The 23574-nt window shown below is 39.4% G+C and overlaps 1 protein-coding gene across 2 annotated transcripts; it reads left to right on the forward strand.

The window, feature by feature from the left end:
* Positions 1-1623: 1623 nt before the first annotated feature.
* Positions 1624-17485, forward strand: ak6 (adenylate kinase 6). Of its 2 annotated transcripts, XM_047382557.1 has the most exons (5): positions 1624-1777; positions 10551-10643; positions 13298-13356; positions 16137-16282; positions 17247-17485. In XM_047382557.1, the coding sequence occupies exons 1-5, from the start codon at positions 1747-1749 to the stop codon at positions 17434-17436; spliced, it is 519 nt and encodes a 172-aa protein (XP_047238513.1). In that variant the 5' UTR covers positions 1624-1746; the 3' UTR covers positions 17437-17485. The 2 variants fall into 2 exon arrangements, with proteins under 2 accessions (XP_047238513.1, XP_047238514.1); XM_047382558.1 differs by lacking the exon at positions 10551-10643 and having other exon boundaries at positions 1684-1777.
* The last annotated feature ends 6089 nt before the right edge of the window (positions 17486-23574 follow it).

A 23574-nucleotide genomic window follows, 5' to 3' on the forward strand; every position in this document is an offset into this window, starting at 1 on the left:
TGCATCCAGTCTCAGTCCCAGTCTCAGCAGCAATCCCAGGCAGCCAGACACGGAGCATCACACCAGGACAGCCATATGCTCCACACAGAAGTAGGCTGCCAACAAGGCTCAGGAGCAGTAGCCCCTCAGCCAAATCCAGAGCAAAGCGTAGGGCACGAGCCCCCTTGGCCCAGCCACACCGCCACCCTCAGCTGCGCAGGCCAAACCCTAGAACCTGCGCCAGTGTCTTTTTAGTGCAGTGCCCCCTGATGCATTAAAGGTCACGGGCATTCGGTGTTGGTTTCCGGCCTTGCTGCTTCTGTGCTGAGATTTCTCCAGTTTCCTAGAATCTTTTGATGTTATGGACTGTAGATAATGAAATCCCTAATTTCCTTGCAATTGGATGCTGAGAAATGTTCTTAATGTTCAATTGCAAGGAAGTTAGGGATTGCTCACGCAGTTGTTCATAAAGTGGTGAACCCCGCCCCATCCTTCGTTATGTTCGCCTTTCAAGGATGCTCCTTTTATGCACAATCATGACAGTCACCTGTTTCCAATGAACCTGTTTACCTGTGGAACGTTCCAAACAGATGTTTTTTGAGCATTCCCCAGTCTTTTGCCCCAGTTTGGCAAATTTGATGCCCCAGGCATCAAATTTAAAATTAGTGAATTTTTGCAGTTTAAATATCTTGTCTTTGTAGTGCATATAGGTTGAGCAAGATTAGCAAATTATTGTATTCTGTTTTTTTTTTTACGTTTTACACAATGTTCCAATTTCATTGGAATTGGGGTGGGAATTTGTAAAGACAAATAGGAACGATACAACTGAAATTTATTTTGTGGAATGTTTTTCCATCTTAAATGTTTGATAATTTAGTAATTAATTTAACAATTTTCTGTTGAAATGTAATTTTTTGGTTGGTGAAATTCCTTAAAATCTAGTTGGCGTCCACAAACATGCCTTTTATGTCAGTTATGAATTTATATAGGCAGAGTTTAAAAAAAAATGAAAAAGTACAATACAAGTTATTTTTGTATTCGACGATGGGTTATCTACAGTGGAAAAAAACGTAATAAACTTATTACTAATCGCTGTATCAATTAAAAATAAAAGAGGTTTCTTTTAAGGTTTTTCTTCAAATTTATTACTTTAAGGAAATTCTTTCATTGTGTTCACACCAAAGTTCTGGTCAGACATAGGAAGTTGTATCTGTTCTAAATTTGAAATCAATATCAGGATTAATGTTTCGGATGTTATATTTTGTATTTGAATCTTTTGAACTACCAACAAGTGTAAATTGTATTACTTAGCTTTTAATCATCCATGGCAAATTTTACATTTAGAAATGTAAATGGTCTGGATCAAGTTTTTTTTTTTTTTTTTCTTTTTGTGGAACTCAACTCTTATAGCACTTCAATTGATAATGGGAAGAACGAAAGGAGACAAGAACTCTTCATGTTTTTTGGAACTGCCCCGTTATTTAAAAAAACGAACATTCTCAGTGTTGCAAATGTGGTCCTTTGGCTTGTTCAATTCAAGGCGTTTGTGGTTGTTATATATTATCTATATAAAAACAGTCTATGGTGTGGTTTCTACGCCTTGTGTTTAGACGTATTGGTTAATAAAGTATTTTGAGGGGAGAGTCCTCCAGTACGATAGAGGGCGGTATGTAACTTAACATAGCGTTGTTCTGTACCATTATACAAGGAAGAAGTAGGGCGAATGCGTTGAAACACGTTTCCCGAAATTGGCAAAAGTTTTCAAGGATGACTAAACGACCAAATATACTGCTAACAGGTAAGGTGTTGTTCGCAAGTTTGATTCCCCCGTTCTTAACATGGAAACACGCTTTTCATCTAACTACGCTGGATTTGTTTAATTTGAAATATGATTTATGTCGGTGTTGGCAGCACCCAAATTCACTGGATGTTTATGTCGCAAAGTGGGAAGGCAAACGTGCCCTGAAATGGTTCCACAGCGTGGACCTGTGCTAAAATGTTTTAGGCTCAGGATTTCACAAGGATTGAAAATCCATATTTTAATCCATAACTTGTAGGAAATGTTGCTTCAAGTAAACGGCCACTAAGCAACAAAAGCACGACTAAGCCTCATTTTTGATAAAACCGGACAGAATCGTCTCCGGAGTAACGGAATAATTGCGTTTTGCGTTAACTCCTGAGAATCTCTACAACGCAGGTATGTGGCTGCGTTGGTGCCTGATTTAAATACTCCGAAGTAAATGAACGTTTTCAAGACAAGATGTTAGAAAACTAAAACTAGTTCGGAGAAAATACGGCGCTGTGATGTGCTAGAAGGTGCTGATGAGAGTTCAGCCAGAAAAGCTGTAATCTTTGAACTGTAGGAGACTAATATTCACAGCCCCTAAGGATTCTCATGGTTTAAGGGTTGACTCCTTTTCTGTTTTTTCAATTCAGTTTCATATGGCGCCAATTCAAAACACATGTTGTCTTAAGGCACTTTACAATAAAAAGTCAATTAGATCGAATCATATAGACAAGTACAAGTCAAGTACATATGTTCCAGTTGATCCTAGTTATCAAACAAAGCAAATCGGTTAAAAGGTTCAAGGAAACCCAGCAGATTGCATCGAGTCAGTGACTTAGTGTTCACTCCTCCTGGACAAGCATGTACCTACAGTTGACAGTCCCTTGCATTGTGTTATTGACTTGGCAGAAATCCCTCAAACAGATCATGCATGCAGGGTTGCCAGATCGGACTTACAGTTTCAAGCCCAAACCCAAAGTAAAACCCATCCACCTCATTAAAAACCAGCTCAAATCTCAACCTCTCTTGAACCTCATGTTAAAGGTGTTGCACGCATAAAACACAACGCTGCGGCCTGTTCTTTTAAATCATAAAGTTGCATTCAGATTTCTGTATTACTGTACTTGCAATGAGCTTTAGAGTCATCCTCTGGGGTTGGCCATCCACGATTTTAGATCTGGGTCAGCCTCACTTTCCTTTATGTTCTTTTTATTTTTCCCCTTCAGCATGATGCAGTCTTTAAACATCAACTCGAAGCTTAACAGTTAAGGTCTTCACTCCAAAGCAGCCCAGTATTGCTTAGTTTAACTCTTAACCCCATTTTGAGTGTTTACAACTGATGTTAACCAATGACCATTACTGATTGATTATGTCTAGTTTGACAAATTCTTAAAATTTAAAAAGAAATGAACCTATGATAGGAGTGCACAAAATCTTTTGATGTGTGTCAGTTTTTACTTTTCTGCGACACTGAAAACTATTCTTGACAAAATTTGCCTATGAATACTTTCTAAAAATCTGTCAAATGTTGTGAAAAGCAGCCCAAATTTTAGCAACCTGACCGAAGCTATTTTTTCCAGCCCAAAGTGTTCAAAGAATCCCAATTGTGGGGAAATCTGCCCAGTCTGGCAACACTGCAGTGAAAACTCCCCTTTAACAGGAAGAAACCTCCAGCAGAACCTGGCTCGGTGTGATCCACCATCTGCCATGACCAACTGGGCTCATCAATAACTGTCCAACATTTCTTAAATTCTATTTGCAAATATTGGGGCCATCATTTTATAATCGTTGTTGAGGAGGGAAATGGGCCTCCAAGAACCAAGTCTTTTTGTTTTTGGGTTGAGTGCTATGAGACCTTGACTAAGAGTAGGAGGGAGATTATTGTTGTGTATATTTTAAGACCTGTAATAAAATCGGGGCAAGACGAATAGAAAAGGATTTGCAAAAATCTGTAGTTAAACCATTGGTAACTCAAGATTTATTGAACTTAAGTACAGAAATGGAATTGGAGATATCCTCCGAGGGCTTTCACAATAACTCCTGTCTTCCATATGAATGGTTTTAAGATTTGTCTGTGTTGAGAAATCTTTTTGAAGCCTCTAATATTTTGAGGTATATGGTTTAATGTAGGGCTGGGCAATATGGCTTAAAAATAAAATCTCAGATTTTTTTATACCAAATCCGATTAATCGATTTAGTTTCCTCTTTCATTTCATGAAAAAAAATTTGAGAAATTATTTTCAGAAACTTGCTTTTATTTCAATCATCCACCTGGAAGTTGACCCGACTTCAAATCTCAACTAAATACAAGCCGTTAAACGTGTTTGTAGAACAAGATGCAGGCCATTCACCAAGATGCAAGGCCCTGCCATCGTTAACCCTGAAAATACAACAAAAAATGCCTGTGATATTACACATTAGCTAGTTTCTCAGTTTTGAGTATACATCTCAAAACAAGCCTAACTTCACTTGTTTAACTTCAACAACTAGCTTAAAAAATAAAAGAATATATAAAAGTGCCTTGTCTTGGGGTAAAAAACGTTTCCCCTTTAGAATATTTTGACAGTATATTTTCTTAAACAGAAAGTCAACACCGTATGCCATTATCAAAACATCTTCCCGTTTTGGGACTAATACAGTGCAAAATAAAATTGCATTAGATTTCACAAAAGTTTTAAGAAAATATAGCTTATGTATACAAAAGAGTATTTCAATAAATCCCTGATACAGTCATAGAAAAGATTACATCATCCTTGATTTCTTTTTCTAAATGTATATTACTTGAAGAAAACAATGAACAAGAAATCAAGGGTGATGTAATATTTTCTTTCTATGACTGTATGTAAACAAAAGGAAAGAGTTACTTTTCAAACATATTCATTGCATAGTCAGCAAAATCAATATGACATACTTGCTGTCTTTTGAGGTTTTTTCTACAAATGTTTGGCAAGAAAAACAAGCCTGTCTACTTCATTTAGCTTCAGGCATGCCCTGTAGCATGTAACAATGCCCCCTCCCACACTAAAAACCTTCTCTGATGGGGCACTAGTAGCAGGGACAGAAAGATATTTCTTGGCCAGTTTACTGAGCCTTGGAACGTTTGGTTCGTGGCGCTTCCACCACTGAAGTGGATCGGTGTCTGGGTCGACCTCCGAGGTCAACAGGTAGGTTGCCAGCTCAGTTTCTATTTTCACAGTCTCTGATTCATGGGGACATGGCACTGTCACATTTTTTTTTAAAAGGCACCTAAAGTCATTTTCTTATTGGGCAGAGCCTGTTGTTCTTTGCACATATGCACAGCTGCACCACTTAGCTGGTGTGATGCACTTGTTTCAGCAGGCAGAGACATCAGTTCAGTGACTGCCCTTTTTTTTATGTGTTCCACCCTGCCTGGGTCAATGTAGGTTGTCCGGAACCTGGGATCCATTAGTGAGGCCATGTCTAAGAGTTCATCCTTCACATTGTTGCTGTATTTTACATTAAGGTACTGCTGTACAGGTCCTTCTCAAAATATTAGCATATTGTGATAAAGTTCATTATTTTTCATAATGTCATGATGAAAATTTAACATTCATATATTTTAGATTCAATGCACACTAACTGAAAGATTTCAGGTCTTTTATTGTCTTAATACGGATGATTGTGGCATACAGCTCATGAAAACCCAAAATTCCTATCTCACAAAATTAGCATACTTCATCCGACCAATAAAAGAAAAGTGTTTTTAATACAAAAAATGTCAACCTGCAAATAATCATGTACAGTTATGCACTCAAAACTTGGTCGGGAATCCTTTTGCAGAAATGACTGCTTCAATGCGGCGTGGCGTGGAGGCAATCAGCCTGTGGCACTGCTGAGGTCTTATGGAGGCCCAGGATGCGATAGCGGCCTTTAGCTCATCCAGAGTGTTGGGTCTTGAGTCTCTCAACGTTCTCTTCACAATATCCCACAGATTCTCTATGGGGTTCAGGTCAGGAGAGTTGGCAGGCCAATTGAGCACAGTGATACCATGGTCAGTAAACCATTTACCAGTGGTTTTGTGAGCAGGTGCCAGGTCGTGCTGAAAAATGAAATCTTCATCTCCATAAAGCTTTTCAGCAGATGGAAGCATGAATTGCTCCAAAATCTCCTGATAGCTAGCTGCATTGACCCTGCCCTTGATAAAACACAGTGGACCAAAACCAGCAGCTGACACGGCACCCCAGACCATCACTGACTGTGGGTACTTGACACTGGACTTCTGGCATTTTGGCATTTCCTTCTCCCCAGTCTTCCTCCAGATTCTGGCACCTTGATTTCTGAATGACATGCAGAATTTGCTTTCATCCGAAAAAAGTACTTTGGACCACTGAGCAACAGTCCAGTGCAGCTTCTCTGTAGCCCAGGTCAGGTGCTTCTGCCGCTGTTTCTGGTTCAAAAGTGGCTTGACCTGGGGGAATGCGGCACCTGTAGCCCATTTCCTGCACACGCCTGTGCACGGTGGCTCTGGATGTTTCTACTCCAGACTCAGTCCACTGCTTCCGCAGGTCCCCCAAGGTCTGGAATCGGCCCTTCTCCACAATCTTCCTCAGGGTCCGGTCACCTCTTCTCGTTGTGCAGCGTTTTCTGCCACACTTTTTCCTTCCCACAGACTTCCCACTGAGGTGCCTTGATACAGCACTCTGGGAACAGCCTATTCGTTCAGAAATTTCTTTCTGTGTCTTACCCTCTTGCTTGAGGGTGTCAATAGTGGCCTTCTGGACAGCAGTCAGGTCGGCAGTCTTACCCATGATTGGGGTTTTGAGTGATGAACCAGGCTGGGAGTTTTAAAGGCCTCAGGAATCTTTTGCAGGTGTTTAGAGTTAACTCGTTGATTCAGATGATTAGGTTCATATGATATGATAATTTTGTGAGATAGGAATTTTGGGTTTTCATGAGCTGTATGCCAAAATCATCCGTATTAAGACAATAAAAGACCTGAAATATTTCAGTTAGTGTGCAATGAATCTAAAATATATGAATGTTAAATTTTCATCATGACATGGAAAATAATTAACTTTATCACAATATGCTAATATTTTGAGAAGGACCTGTATGTTTTTTTGTATGGTTTTAGTGAGCTCGGTGTCTTCCCCCGCTGGCTGTAGGAGACTGGTTTTAAACAAATGGAGAACCGGTTTAATGTAGGAAACACTGACATATGCCTCACCAGACAGGGCATCAGTAAAGTCTTGGAGGGATCGAACAGCCTTATTTACAGATTCCAAAACATCAATGTCTTGCCAAGTGGGCACAAGATGCCGGCTTTTCTTGTCTGAACCCAAGACACGAACTATCGCTTTTTCCTGTTCCAGAAATCTCTGTATCATTTTTTGATGCGAACCCCATCTAGTTGGGGACTCTGTTATTAGTTGATGCAGGGGTAGACCAAGCTCAGCCTGTACTTCACTCAGTTCTCTTCGTTTTTTCCAACTGTCAGAAAAGGCAGCAGTAGCCTTTTTACAAACCCCTATGGCACGTTCAATCCGTGGGTCCTTCACACCATTCTTTGTATAATAATGAAAACACAAATGCATCAGGTTTACTGTTATAATAAGCTACAATTAACTTACTCGTCAATTTTTACTTTTTTCTCTGATATTATTTTACAGATGTAGGGACACAGACACACACATACTCACATGGTACATGTACATACGTATATACATACATTTTGTATAAATATGATGTATTATTTGATGAAAATACATGAATTGCTTATGTATTAAGTGTACTGTGTATTTTCTGTGGGAAAATGGCCATGAATGCATGTCAAATGACAAAAAAGACTCTATGTATGACATGTATATAAAATACAAAATAAGATTTACTAAATATATATAGATTCGATTCTTACGTATGGCATTATGTAGTTTATGTCCAAAGCACTGGAGGTTTGGCCACCCGATGTCTTTCAGAGCTTTAATAATGTTGGTGGTCTGTTGTCATACAGATGAGTCGGTCTTCGGAAAGGTTCCAGGAGTTCAGAGCATCTTTTAACCCCTCGGCAATGACCTGACTTTTGTGATCATCGGGAAAGTAAGCTGTTTGCAGGCAGACACTTCGTAGAGCCCAGTCATCGTCGACAAAATGCACAGTCAAACTCATATATGGCTCCATTGTCCAACTGGACCACAAGTCTGTTGTGGCAGAGTAAAAACTTACAGCCGCCAGCTCTGTTGCAATCCTTTCACGTGTGCAGTTGTACAGGTGGGGCAAGGCAACTTCAGCAAAATATTTCCGGCTAGGTAGTACATACCTTGCGTCTAAAGTTTTCAGCAGGTGAATGAAGCCAGACTTTTCCACTGTATAAATAGGCACAGTATCTTTGGCAATAAACAACGCGACAGCATCCGTGATCGCTTTCCATCGGGTCCCAGTCTTTTCGTAGGGAACACTGTATGAAAATGATTCCCCTAAGGTGGGTTGTCTCTTGGCAGGTCTGTTGTCTCTTTTCTGGTGTGTTGCTGTCCTGAGCTTTTCGTAGAGAGCAGCATTTCTCCCACTCCACTGAGTGCTTCTGTTTCAAGTGTTGAAATAAATTCGTAGTGCTTCCACCTTTAGTAGCAACAGGCTTTAAACAGATTTTACAACGTGCTGTGTGCTGCTCCAAGTCCGTGGTCGCGAAAACGAACCAGTTCCATATAATTGATGAAGTCGTGCCTTTTTTGGGAATAAGGTCTTCCTTGGTAGATGCCATTTTCGGTGTTTCTGTGAGAGACAGGTCTACTGACGTCACTCAGCTACAGAGGCCCGAGGAGTTCACTGGCGCGACAGAAAAAAATTCAGATTTCCCAAAAATTAAATCTTCATTAATTGCAAATTCGAATTAATCGATAAAATCGATTTATCGCCCCGCCCTAGTTTAATGTAAAAGGTGGCATAGACACTGGAGATTTGACTAGGACTGTCAGTCAGAGACGTGAATAAAGTTTGCCTTTCAAGCCTAAAAAAGTAAGCAGAACGTTTTTCTCCTGCTTTGAGCCATCTTTTTCTCCGTTGTATAAAAGCATCCTCGGCCTTGCATCAATATAAACAGTCCAGTTTATTGTAAAGAACTAAAAAACATATTTATCCTCCTCCAAAATGTCCCTTTGGGGACTTCAGTTAAAAAGAGGTCATTTCACTTATTAAATCTTCCTCTTCAGCTTTCCTAAATTTAGTCGTTTGACTCCTATATTTTCTAAGAAATTTGCCTGCTTCCCATGGGTGCAAAAATATTCCTCTTTGTTGGCCTTATTCCAGTAGTATGTAATTAACCTACAAAGTCGAGCCTTAACTGTTTCATGCTTTAGTAAAGAAGTGTTTCGTTTCCAACAGGAAACTTTATGGGGAATGTTGTCAAATGTAAACATCTGGATATGAATATAAATTGCTCTGAGGTCAGTAGGAGGGGAAGCGAGTATATTAACAGCAATGCTGTTATTATCAGTGCAATAAGAAGAAAGCCGGAAGTTAATATTTTAGCACTCCGGGTAAAATGTCATTTGGAAAGATTTTCTCTCCAGATATCAATGTAAAAGTTTTCCATAAAGTTCTTTAAATTTGTACTAGATAAGGTTCGCTGCCCCACAGGCTATCAATTAGGAGGATTGAATTTTGGATTTCATATAAATCAGGTGTTGGGGTAAAATTATCCCCCAAAGTGTTTAAATCCCTCCAATGTGAAGCATGTAAGGAAAGTGAATTATAGGCTCTGGTTACTGTCTCGCATCGGCTGACTTTTGTATAAGGGCTAGCTGGCCTTCCAGGTTGGGGAAGGGATTTAGTGAGGACTTATGGTTTGTGTGACCTGCCACAGAATTTGACACTGTAAACAAGACTCAGAAATCATTTCGGACAAGTTGAGTAAGAGAGATTCTTTAAAATAGAGGCATTTCATCTGAATCGCTACGTTGATATTGTCCACCGTTATTCTTTTGAAAATAATTATATTGGGGAAAATTCTGTTGCATTTTGTAGGCATAGACTTTTGTCCTGCACTCATAGCTTGTTTTTTAACAACCCAACATTGTTTGGGACAACACCATAACCACTAGTGGTTTATGAATGACCAGATGGAGCTCAGAAGCAGCTTGTCCTTCTGGATATATTATATTTCATGAGAGGCTACGAATTCTTTCTCGTAGTGGGAAGAGTAGCCATCTTGCAAACCGAAAGTTGTGGCTATGGTGTAGGAGAGTTATGGCTGCTACCCGCAAAAAAGCGAGTGCTACTATCTTCACAATTCTGAGGACATTTGAAAAACGCAGATATTTTAGCTTGTTCTGCATGAGGTTGCAGCAACTTTTCTGGCGTGGTCTGTGTATACTGAAGGGAGTGTGTGGTCACCTGGACATGTGCACTTGTGTGTGTCTGAGTGTTGGGCCGCAAGGGATACAGAGAGCACAAAATTGTAGAGGCAGAAATGACACAGTGTTGTAAAAATACCATAAATTACAATTTCATTTTGTTACTTTAATGAAAGAACATAAAAGGTCAACGCATAGGCCTGTTTCACATAGGAAATGTAAGCTAAATGACTTCTGTTGTCATCCAAGTTTTTTAGAAAATAAATTTGATATAATTACCATCTTGACTATCGGGGGGAAGTCTCTGGGCAGTTGGGTGATGGGTCCATGAAGGGGTGGAGCACCCCTTATCTACAATGACTGGGAACATTGAAGTGGTATGATTTGTATTTTAGCAACAAGTTGTTTTCTCTAAATATCATTCTGAAACAGGTCGTTCTAATATAGTGGAAATGTGTTTATTTTGACATCCACAGGAACACCTGGTGTAGGAAAGACGACTTTGGGAAAGGAATTGGCTGCGCGGACAGGGTTGACGTTTGTCAACATAGGCGAACTGGCACATGAAGGTAAAATCAGTCAGTAGTAATAGGCTAGTTGTCCTAAGGTTAGGCTCAGGGAGGATTATGGTTGCATCTAAAAACATAGGAAACAGAAACATGGTGCTAAAGATGATTTGTATTAAAATTGAAAAAAAAAAAGACAGTATGTACAAAGTGCTCTGTCACCAATGTATTAACCGGTTCACCATTTCAATAGATGCAGCATTTTAAGCAGACCTGCCACAACAGCAGGCTGCAGTGCCTCCTACCGCGAAGGAGATGGTCTTTCTCCAGGTTCTTCGGGCCTGAGGCCCAGTGGAAGCTCGCCATCACAGGAAACCTGGCCTTTCCTAACAGGACTAATATTTTAACACCATTGTCTAGTATTAGCAATGTCAAATTCACTATTAAAACCATAAACGTTTATAGAAATAAATGGGATTAATATATTGATGATCTACATAATTAACTATCGAATTGTTTGTCATAATATTGGTACACAAACAATAATTCAGAGTACTCTTCCAAATCTTAGTCATTTTAGTATTAACAAAATATTGCACAAGGTTCCATACACAAAAACTGTTTCAACTATAAATAATGTTTCAAGGTCTTTAACCAACAATGCGTGGCTTTAAATGCAACCAGCTGTTAATGAAGGATCATGTCTGCCTTCAATCTCTGATTGCTTTATTCAGATTCAGTCAATATTCAATACAAATAGTAACCCAGCTAATGTAGCTGTAAGCAGTGGGGAGTGCTGCTAGTGGCCGTGCTATGCTAACACTGGCTCCACATCATGCAAACAGTAGGGATTAGCCCTAGCATGCTAGCGTTAGCATTGTACGAACAACAATGCACACACTCACCAGTTCACGTTTGTTTCCAGTCTCCCGAAGCTTAGATCCAGCGTTTTCCCACAGGATAGAGACATCTAGGAACTGGGAGGTGTACCAGTAAGTAGAAAACAGTCGAAGTTGAAAAATAAAAAGTTCAAAGTGGTTTAACGCCTACCTGCAGCCTCTCTGAAACTTTCTCAGTCCCACACGCTCTCCCAAACAATGGGCACCGGCATTTTTATCGAAGTGAAGTCCCGCATTTTCTCGCGTTATTCCACTTAGTGAGTAAATGGTGGACAAGGGAAAACTAAGTACTAAAAATGACTTTGTTACGCCCATATTTATAGTATTGTACACCACATGACTAGTGACACAGCACACTGTTCAGAGAGGAGCAGTTGGAACAGCAACATATGTTATGTTTTGTTACAGGAAACAATTCTTTGAAGGTTTTAGATAAATAATGTTTAATGAGCCTGGGAGTTTTATTTAAAAAAATCTGTGTTAAAGCCGCATAAGTCAGATGTATGAGATGGACTCCAATCATCTGTCAAAAATCAGCAACTCAGAGATGAGAATAAATGTTTATTCTCATTCTCTCTATTTAGAATAGATGTTTTACACATGAAACAATTTCTTCCAACAAAATAACTTTCCTTGTGACGAAGGCTGATAAGTCAATCAACCTGAGCTGTTTGGACAACAATGACATGAAATCTTTGATTCAGAAACGGCTCTTCCTGATCGTCTTGCCTTTAACAAGAGCAGTTTTCCTTTTATAGACATGTTCTCCATTCACTTATCTATGATCTCTGACATGGAAAACTCCAGAATTGATGACAGTCTTGTGTTGATGGTGGGAGAGGGAAGTCAGGGATTTGTTCGGTGAAGCTAAGAGAAATTAAGCTTCCAGCAAATTGGATGCAGACGGGCAGTCACTGCTTTGGAAATTTATACTGAAGTAGTCACAATATTGTCACCTTAGATATCACACCTGGCGCGCTACATCGAATAAATTCATTATGTTGCACAGCCCTAATTCTGATCTATTTCATTATTGTGCAATATAAACTAAAATACAATCCCTCAAATCATTCCGAAAATGTCTTAAAATCATGGCACAACCCAGTCCTTCCTTGCTGGCTTTACCATAAACGGTGTAATACAACACTCCCCACTGTCTTTGACAGTTTCTGTTACGGCAAGGTATATGTTTTGTAATATGGCTTGGGATATTTGTGGACCTTATCTAGTCTTGATCAATCTATAGAGGAGAGATTGAGCAAGAGTGGTGTTTTAAATGTAGCTCTTATGGAAGCAGGCCTGCATAATAGATGAAGAAGATTAGCATAATCGTCAGGGCAACAAGACTGTAAACAGGGTTGGGGTTAGTGAAAGAGGTGAAGTTCATCATTTCCATGACCGACTTAAATGCTGCCTGATCCCACCTTAGCCAAAGATCATGGGATTGATTTGTATAAAGGAAACTGAAGCTACATCTGGCCTGCTGTTTCTATTGAGCTGTGACATCTACCTGGAGGGGAGCATCAGTTGACCTACTGCTGCCACCAACTTATTGTTCTCCTTCTATAGATAATACCCATGGCCCTGTCTTTCAGTGTTTAACCCTGCTTCTCTCCTAGATGTATCTATTGCCCGAGCTTTTACTGCAACTAACTAACTGCAGTGGTGCTGTATAAATAAACTCAATTAAATTCAAATTATTCACGTTGTAATATGGTCCGCTGAAAATGTCTGGCATTGATGCTTTGAATAAAACACAGGTTGTCAACATCTATTGCCAAATAATATAAGTGAAAGACTGTCAATATCTTTCCCCAGGCCAATATTATGATGGTTATGATGAAGAGTACCAATGCCCTATTTTGGATGAGGATCGGGTGAGTTCAGTTCTATTGTAACCTTTTTAAACCAAATTTTTTCCAGAATCCTATTCTCATTACTTCAACTAACCTAGCAAAGGTATGTTATAGTAATAATAATGTAAATAGCAATATGTACATATTAAATTAGATGTAGCCTCGTGTCCACTGCTAAATATTATTTTTATATATATATATATATATATATATATATATATATATATATATATATATATTTTGCTTCCTCTGTTTTAACCACTGATGCTCGACTGGTTGTAGATGTGGATATTCCACATTTCTTTTAAGAACTTTCATTTAGGGCTTATTTGCATCCTGTAAGTATATAAGCAAGCGTACTTATTTTTTATTAAGAAAATCTTAGATCCTAATTGTTTTAAACTAGTTAATAAGCAATTAAGGACACAAATGACACTTTCTCTTGTGCATACAATGCAAACAGCCAGAGGAGTCAGGTCACCTTAAGGTCAAAAGATGTAGTGACTGAATTTGGCCTGATGTGTGGTTCCAGCAGTATTTTTCTCCCTTACTTACCGATTCTGACTATGCAGGGCTTTATCCCCGAGTTTCATTTTCAATAGTCTACATAATTAATTACCGTATTTTCCGCACTATAAGGCGCACTTAAAAACCATTAATTTTCTCAAAAAATGACAGTGCGCCTTGTAATCCGGGGCGCCTTATATATGGATCAATTGGTTAATTGGTTGATCCATACTGGTTGTACACGGCGCTCTGTCAAAATGTTTCAGTACGACTGGTAAACTACAAAGCCGCACTGCTTGCAGCATTACGGCTACCGTAGTCAGGGGTGTCGCCGAAGTAATAGCGGTAAACACCTGTACTGCGCTTACTCCTAGTCCAACACCACTTGTGTGTGTATAACAACCCCAAAATTGCACCTTTCAAGAGACACGCTTACGATGCTGAGTTCAAACTCAAGGCTGTCAGCTACGCAGTCGAACATGGGAATAGAGCAGCAGCGAGAGAATTCAACAGTTAACGCTACTATATTGTGAATGTACTAACGTTTGATTTAGTGCATAAAACTGTTTCTTTTACGTGTTTACTGAATCAGGGAAAAGTTTCCTTTCACGTTTTAACTAACGTTTGATTTCAACTTCAACTTCATAGACTCCAATGCATTCCTAACGTGCGGTTGGCTCTATTCAATAGAATTCTATGTAGAGGAGACCTTACCATGAGAGTGAATGGAGTTATCAGAACGCTGGTTTGTAGTGTATTAAATAAGTTTGACTGACTGACTTATCTGACTGTTTTGTTGACATTCTCTTTAGCACAGCTCCATCTAGTGGATGCATAACGCAACCCCAGTCAAACGTTTGACTGCAATAGCTTCTATTCTATGCGCCTTATAATCCGGTGCGCCCTATACATGAAAAAAGTTCTAAAATAGGCCATTCATTGAAGGTGCGCCTTATAATCCGGTGCGCCTTATAGTGCGGAAAATACGGTACACAAAATCTTCATGTAATTACAGCCATGGTCTATAACATAAATTGCTTAATAAATAACATATATCTATTTATAAAGAAAACACTAGCTAATTTGTAATTAAAGCCTGGAAAGAACTAACGTTTGATAACATTTGTCCAAAGAGTATTTAAATTACGTCTCAGCAGAAGTGTTAGATTGATTGCATCTTTAGTGCAATCAAAGGAGAAGAAAGAAACAAGAAGACTAAAATTAGATATTTATTTTGTCGTTCAGCCACATCAGAAAACTGCTTGAATGGGGTTGGCGTCTTGGCTTTATGCAAGTTGGGACTCACACAAATCAACACTTCTGTCAGTAAAATGTAGAGATTAAGTTCATCATGTTACCTAATGACCAAACCAGACATACATGTGTGCAAGTTGTTATAAACACAGTGCAAATGGAGACACCTTAAGTAGAATATTCACAATACCAATGAACACTTAGACCAAACCATGAACTTGTAAAATAGGATGCTAACTTTAAACATCAAGCTACATCTTTCTTAAAAGTAAAAAAAAAAAAAAGAAGTACTATTGCGAATCTTTTTTCCAATTTATTAATATAGACTCCCCAATTCAAAATGAGTTCTACTCGCTGTTCATTCCAGTAGACTCTTACATTCTCTAAAGATGGCATATCAACTCCAGCCTTCTTCTGCCAATCAATTTCAGGCCCCCCACGATCAAAATAAATATAATCAATCACTTGAGGGCCATTACCTTCCTTGCTATTTGTCCCAAACAGTCAAAAGTCAGAGATTGACATGAGCAGAGTTCCCCTTCATAAGCGGTTGTCTGCAAGACGCAGAATTTGCTGCAGGGCTGGTAAAATAGACTCTCATGTGGCTGATGTTTTCTGTGAGGGCTGGGCTGCTGAGTTCTACCCACACAGGTAATTCAATTTACATGTGAGGAATTGAATTGAGCCAATAGGAAGAAATACAGCCTGTAAAGTGAGTTTATTTGCTGAAGAGTATTGGACATTCATGGAATTCTTTGAGCAATATGAAGAGCAGTATCAAGATATAAGTGTTTTAATATTCTCTGCACCCACCATTTGTTAATGTGTTGAGTCATTGTATACAACAGATTGAACTGCCTTAGTAACTAATGTCAGAACCCTAACTTGAGTTCTTATTAACCCAAAATCCCATATTTTGGATTCTGACTTTTTGAAATGATTTCTGTCAGTTAGACCCTTGCTCCATGTAAACAAAGTAAAATGTATTAAATTTGGCAGTCTAGATGCTGAATATAATCTGGGTTTCTGGAATCTCTCAGGTGGTAGATGAGCTGGATCAAAAGTTGGTAGAAGGTGGTGTGATCATAGATTATCATGGCTGTGACCTGTTTCCTGAACGCTGGTTCCACATTGTTGTTGTACTTCGCACAGACAACACTCAGCTGTACACACGACTTGAAAACAGGTAAAGTTTTCTTTACATCTACATTATAACGCTTAAAATGGTTAAACCTTTTAGGGAATCAATAAAGCATGTCATTAGTTTCAATCATATATCTGTTTTTTCCTTGGTTGCTTGAGTCTGTTAAAAGAATTTGACATTAGACACAGACTGAATTTGTGACCATAAGACTGTGTAAATCAGGCTATAATAATATTCTCAATGCTTCAAAAATAAAGACTATATTAAGTAACCGGAAGCCATCCACTTCTAGTCTGTTCCCAACCATTCTTTTCATTAGAATGAATTATAGGATAAATCCTTATGTTGCATTTCTAATAATGTGTGTGGAGCTCCAGCTACATTGTAGCTTTATTTAGTGAGAACTGGCTAAATTGGTCCTCCAGCTCCTTTTTCAAATGCCTCTGTTCAGAACCCCAGTGTGGTCAGCAATTGTCTCGGTACAGGAAACGCCAGGTAACACTGTGCACAGTTGCACAAGCATTGAGTTTGAAAAATCTAAAGCAACTGACTGATAAACTTGTCATGATCTTGACAGAAAATGCACTGAGGTGTTTGCAATACACTTTAATACGGTTAAGGCCATATGTGCATGATTTATATCCTCTTATGTAACTGCACACACACATTCATTGCTTGTTTATACTGTTAATCTGGTGTGGATAGTATTTCTTTTCATACCTTCTAAACGTCACCAATAGATTGAATAATTCTAGAAACGTGTATGCAACAGTGAAGATTCTGAGGGGCAGCACACACTTGGTTATGGTTAGTTATTTTTGATGCATCTGAGATTTTGCATGGAAAATCGTATATGCCTGAATTTTGTTAGTTACATAACCTTTATGCTAAAAAGCCTGGTAAGGACAGAAAAAGTCAGGGTTAGACTGTGATATTCACCAGGGAGCTTGGTTGGTATGTTTAAAGTTATCCACTGGATCTGTTCTTGTCTTTTGTCTTCTAACAGGGGTTATACAGGAAAGAAACTGCAGGACAACGTGCAGTGTGAGATCTTCCAGACTATATATGAAGAGGCAATGGAAGCCTACTCTGAAGAGATTGTCCACCAGTTACCAAGCAACACCCCTGAGGACCTCGAGAAAAACCTTGAGCAGCTAATTCTGTGGACTGAGCAGTGGATGAAGGACCATAACTAAAGCCTAGAATGCAGTTGTTTTTTTTAATTAAATATAAATTTCTACTAAATAAATGAGCATTTGTTTTTTTTATTTTTATTTTTCAATTATTATGACTTATGTTTATCCATAAGCAACAGACTCTAAGCACCAATTTTATCTGCTCTTGTTTTTGCAGGGAGTGCAGCAGTTTCATTTTCATTAGGTTTAGCTTTAAAACAGGGAAAATACAGTTCCGATCATTACTTTACACGACAGACAGAAATCTGTTTTCTTTTTAACATTTATCTCCTGCCGTATTTTGTTTTGTGATATATTTCTATTACTTGGTTACTTGCATTTATCTTTATTCTTGGTTTTGTGGTATTATATAGAAGTATTGTTGCTCCTGGGTATGTTATTTCATTGCTGTGCAGCTTCTATTTGTGCTAAATGCTAAACTTGTTAAACTTAAATGTTAAACTTTGATTCCTGTGTAAAGAAAACAAATTTTTTGACCTCAGAATAAGTGTGACAAAAATGTTCTTGTTTTAGGTCAGTTAAGGAGTACATAAATTGTTTGTATTTGCTAAATGGAAAAATTGTTTTATTTCTTGAAATGTAGAAGTTGCGTAGATAAGGTTCACTAGTTTGCTTCGGTAGTTTGACCGTTTCTGCTGACACAGCTGATGTTACTGAAGTCACTAGGATTGGAGGGGGGGGGGGGGGGGGGGGGGGCACTTGGCCACCAGAGTTGTGCTTCTGAATTGCACATCACAGCATTTTAAGTCATAAGTAGGTTTCATCAATTAATTTAGTAATCATGGTGGAGCATTATTAAGGAGCAGTTTCGAATTAATTCAATTTATATAGACCCAATTCACAACACGTCATCTCAAAGCACCTTACAACTCAATCAAATCTTACTGATTCCTAGTGTGCAAATACATTTCAATTGATCTTGGTTAGCAACAGTGTAGTTGAATTCAGTTTATTATTCATATTGGTTAAAAAGTTTTCTATCTAAGGAAACCCAGCAGATTGCATCAAGCCAGTGAGTTCTAGTTTTATGCCTAGCCTTAAAAGTAGACAGGGTGTCTGCCTCACGGACTAAAACCGGGAGCTGGTTCCACAGGAGAGGAGCCTGATAACTAAAGCATCTGCCTCCCATTTTACAGGTCCTTCTCAAAATATTAGCATATTGTGATAAAGTTCATTATTTTCCATAATGTCATGATGAAAATTTAACATTCATATATTTTAGATTCATTGCACACTAACTGAAATATTTCAGGTCTTTTATTGTCTTAATACGGATGATTTTGACATACAGCTCATGAAAACCCAAAATTTCTCACAAAATTAGCATATTTCATCCGACCAATAAAAGAAAAGTGTTTTTTATACAAAAAACGTCAACCTTCAAATAATCATGTACAGTTATGCACTCAATACTTGGTCGGGAATCCTTTTGCAGAAATGACTGCTTCAATGCGGCGTGGCATGGAGGCAATCAGCCTGTGGCACTGCTGAGGTCTTATGGATGCCCGGGATGCTTCGATAGCGGCCTTTAGCTCATCCAGAGTGTTGGGTCTTGAGTCTCTCAACGTTCTCTTCACAATATACCACAGATTCTCTATGGGGTTCAGGTCAGGAGAGTTGGCAGGCCAATTGAGCACAGTGATACCATGGTCAGTAAACCATTTACCAGTGGTTTTGGCACTGTGGGCAGGTGCCAGGTCGTGCTGAAAAATGAAATCTTCCTCTCCATAAAGCTTTTCAGCAGATGGAAATATGAAGTGCTCCAAAATCTCCTGATAGCTAGCTGCATTGACCCAGCCCTTGATAAAACACAGTGGACCAACACCAGCAGCTGACACGGCACCCCAGACCATCACTGACTGTGGGTACTTGACACTGGACTTCTGGCATTTTGGCATTTCCTTCTCCCCAGTCTTCCTCCAGACTCTGGCACCTTGATTTCCGAATGACATGCAGAATTTGCTTTCATCCAAAAAAAGTACTTTGGATCACTGAGCAACAGTCCAGTGCTGCTTCACTGTAGCCCAGGTCAGGCGCTTCTGCCGCTGTTTCCGGTTCAAAAGTGGCTTGACCTGGGGAATGCGGCACCTGTAGCCCATATCCTGCACACGCCTGTGCACGGTGGCTCTGGATGTTTCTACTCCAGACTCAGTCCACGGCTTCCGCAGGTCCCCCAAGGTCTGGAATCGGCCCTTCTCCACAATCTTCTTCAGGGTCCGGTCACCTCTTCTCGTTGTGCAGCGTTTTCTGCCACACTTTTTCCTTCCCACAGACTTCCCACTGAGGTGCCTTGATACAGCACTCTGGGAACAGCCTATTCGTTCAGAAATGTCTTTCTGTGTCTTACCCTCTTGCTTGAGGGTGTCAATAGTGGCCTTCTGGACAGCAGTCAGGTCGGCAGTCTTACCCATGATTGGGGTTTTGAGTGATGAACCAGGCTGGGAGTTTTAAAGGCCTCAGGAATCTTTTGCAGGTGTTTAGAGTTAACTCGTTGATTCAGATGATTAGGTTCATATGATATGCTAATTTTGTGAGATAGGAATTTTGGGATTTCATGAGCTGTATGCCAAAATCATCCGTATTAAGACAATAAAATACCTGAAATATTTCAGTTAGTGTGCCATGAATCTAAAATATATAAATGTTAAATTTTCATCATGACATTATGGAAAATAATGAACTTCATCACAATATGCTAATATTTTGAGAAGGACCTGTACTTTTAGACACTCTAGGAACCACCAGTAAACCAGCAGTCTGAGAACGAAGCCCTCTGTTAGGAACGTATGGAACAATCAGATCTCTGATGTATGATGGAGCTAGATCATTAAGGGCTTTATATGTGAGGAGGAGAATTTTAAATTATATTCTGGATTTAACTGGGAGCCAATGAAGGGAAGCTAAAATAGGAGAAATATGATCTTTTTAATTTTCATCAGAACTCTTGCTGCAGCATTTTGAATCAGCTGAAGGCTTTTAACTGCATTTTGTGGACATCCTGATAGTAACGAATTACAATAGTCCAGCCTTGAAGTAACAAATGCATGGATTAGTTTTTCAGAATCATTCCTGGACAGGATATTTCTAATTTTGGCAATGTTCCGGAGATGAAAGAAGGAAATCCTAGAAACCTGTTTAATATGGGATTTAAATGACATGTCCTGGTCAAAACTAACACCAAGGTTTTTTTCTTTATTATCGGAGGTCAATTTAATGCCATCCAGGTTAAGTGAAGCAGTTTCTTTTTTAAAGACTCCGGTCCAAAGACGACACCTTCTGTCTTGTCTGAATTTAGAAAAAGAAACTCACAAAAAAAAAAAAAGGTGCATAAGGTTCATAAGTGAGGGGAGAAAAGAGCTAAAACGGTGCGGCTGCCACAGTAATGCTGACGCTATGCTGGTCAGTTGTGGTGAAGACAGAGCTGAGCCAAAAGACGAATCTCTATGTTCCTACCAGTGTTGGTCAAGTTATTTGGAAATAATTAATTACTGATTACTTCTCCAATAAAGTAACCCAGGTACTTTACTGGTTACTTATTTTAAAAAAAATAACTAGGTACTTTACTGATGACTTAGTTACTTTTCATCCACATAGACCATTCAGCCTACTTTTGGTCTTTCTGTAAATTCATCATACAAAATTAAGTCAAAACTTTTATGAGGCAGGGCAAATTGCTTTGGAGGTGCAGAAGGTTGGCGATTGTATGGGCTGTGGTGCAGGTTGGATTTCACTGTAAAACAGCTGCTGAGGGTTCAACCTCAGCATGGACCAGGAAGTCTTTTAAATTACCTTAAATAGTCCAGAATATGATCTAAAGAAGGCATGTGATGCACAGTGCAATCAATTATATATGATCTAGCTGGTAAAACAATCAGGTTTTATTTAGGCAGTGTTTCAATCCTATATTGGGATTCCCCAAAAGGTGTTCTCTCTTATCTCCATCTATGATCCTACGCTGCCATCTACTGATCAAAAGTTGCATCTACACTTCTTTTTGGAAAGCAAACTCAGCAGATTTTTACCTTTTGACCTCAGGGGACATTCTGGATTAAACACAGTGTTGTAAGAAGTTAGAGTGACTCCAATGACATGTATGATGTGATTATATTCAGTGATACCACAGTGTTCCAAAACCATGCAACGGTGCAATAAACCCTCCATATCAATTGTTACTCTGGTTAGACTCTGGTTTACATGCATTTCACCATATACAGGTCCTTCTCAAAAAATTAGCATATTGTGATAAAGTTCATTATTTTCTATAATGTAATGATGAAAATTTAATTTTCATATATTTTAGATTCATTGCACACTAACTGAAATATTTCAGGTCTTTTATTGTCTAAATACGGATGATTGTGGCATACAGCTCATGAAAACCCAAAATTCCTATCTCACAAAATTAGCATAGTTCATCCGACCAATAAAAGAAAAGTGTTTTTAATACAAAAAACGTCAACCTTCAAATAATCATGTACAGTTATGCACTCAATACTTGGTCGGGAATCCTTTTGCAGAAATGACTGCTTCAATGCGGCGTGGCATGGAGGCAATCAGCCTGTGGCACTGCTGAGGTCTTATGGAGGCCCAGGATGCTTCGATAGCGGCCTTTAGCTCATCCAGAGTGTTGGGTCTTGAATCTCTCAACGTTCTCTTCACAATATCCCACAGATTCTCTATGGGGTTCAGGTCAGGAGAGTTGGCAGGCCAATTGAGCACAGTGATACCATGGTCAGTGAACCATTTACCAGTGGTTTTGGCACTGTGAGCAGGTGCCAGGTCATGCTGAAAAATGAAATCTTCATCTCCATAAAGCTTTTCAGCAGATGGAAGCATGAAGTGGTCCAAAATCTCCTGATAGCTAGCTGCATTGACCCTGCCCTTGATAAAACACAGTGGACCAACACCAGCAGCTGACATGGCATCCCAGACCATCACTGACTGTGTGTACTTGACACTGGAATTCTGGCATTTTGGCATTTCCTTCTCCCCAGTCTTCCTCCAGACTCTGGCACCTTGATTTCCGAATGACATGCAGAATTTGCTTTCATCCGAAAAAGTACTTTGGACCACTGAGCAACAGTCCAGTGCTGCTTCTCTGTAGCCCAGGTATGGGGAATGCGGCACCTTTACCCCATTTCCTGCACACGCCTGTGCACGGTGGCTCTGGATGTTTCTACTCCAGACTCAGTCCACTGCTTCCGCAGGTCCCCCAAGGTCTGGAATCGGCCCTTCTCCACAATCTTCCTCGGGGTCCGGTCACCTCTTCTCGTTGTGCAGCGTTTTCTGACACACTTTTTCCTTCCCACAGACTTCCCACTGAGGTGCCTTGATACAGCACTCTGGGAACAGCCTATTCGTCCAGAAATTTCTTTCTGTGTCTTACCCTCTTGCTTGAGGGTGCCAACAGTGGCCTTCTGGACAGCAGTCAGGTCGGCAGTCTTACCCATGATTGGGGTTTTGAGTGATGAACCAGGCTGGGAGTTTTAAAGGCCTCAGGAATCTTTTGCAGGTGTTTAGAGTTAACTCGTTGATTCAGATGAATAGGTTCATAGCTCGTTTAGAGACCCTTTTAATGATATGCTAATTTTGTGAGATAGGAATTTTGGGTTTTCATGAGCTGAATGCCAAAATCATCCGTATTAAGACAATAAAAGACCTGAAATATTTCAGTTAGTGTGCAATGAACCTAAAATATATGAATGTTAAATTTTCATCATGACATTATGGAAAATAATGAACTTTATCACAATATGCTAATTTTTTGAGAAGGACCTGTAGTGTTTCCACACACTTCTCGAGGTTTAGGTGTGAGTCCTGTGAGTTTATGGTTAGTGGATAGCAGACTGGTGAGGAGAGATATATCCATTTTATACATGTATTTTCTGACATAATGTAGGATAGTTTACTTTGCAATTTCTGATCTTATTATGTCAAACCTCTTTACATCGTATGTGGTTTGGCAATCAGAGTTTTTGCTTCGCAGGTTGAGACACAAGCCGTGTGGGGTAAGCTTCCATCCCTGGTGAGTCCTTACAGCAAACTTTGTTTCTGGCATTTTGAGATGTGGTTGTGTAAAGGTTCTCTATATCATACGTGGTTCTGCACAGCCTAAGTTTGTACTTTGTAGGTTGGAAA

Source organism: Girardinichthys multiradiatus, chromosome 12, assembly GCF_021462225.1.
Source record: "Girardinichthys multiradiatus isolate DD_20200921_A chromosome 12, DD_fGirMul_XY1, whole genome shotgun sequence".
NCBI classification, from domain to species: domain Eukaryota; kingdom Metazoa; phylum Chordata; class Actinopteri; order Cyprinodontiformes; family Goodeidae; genus Girardinichthys; species Girardinichthys multiradiatus.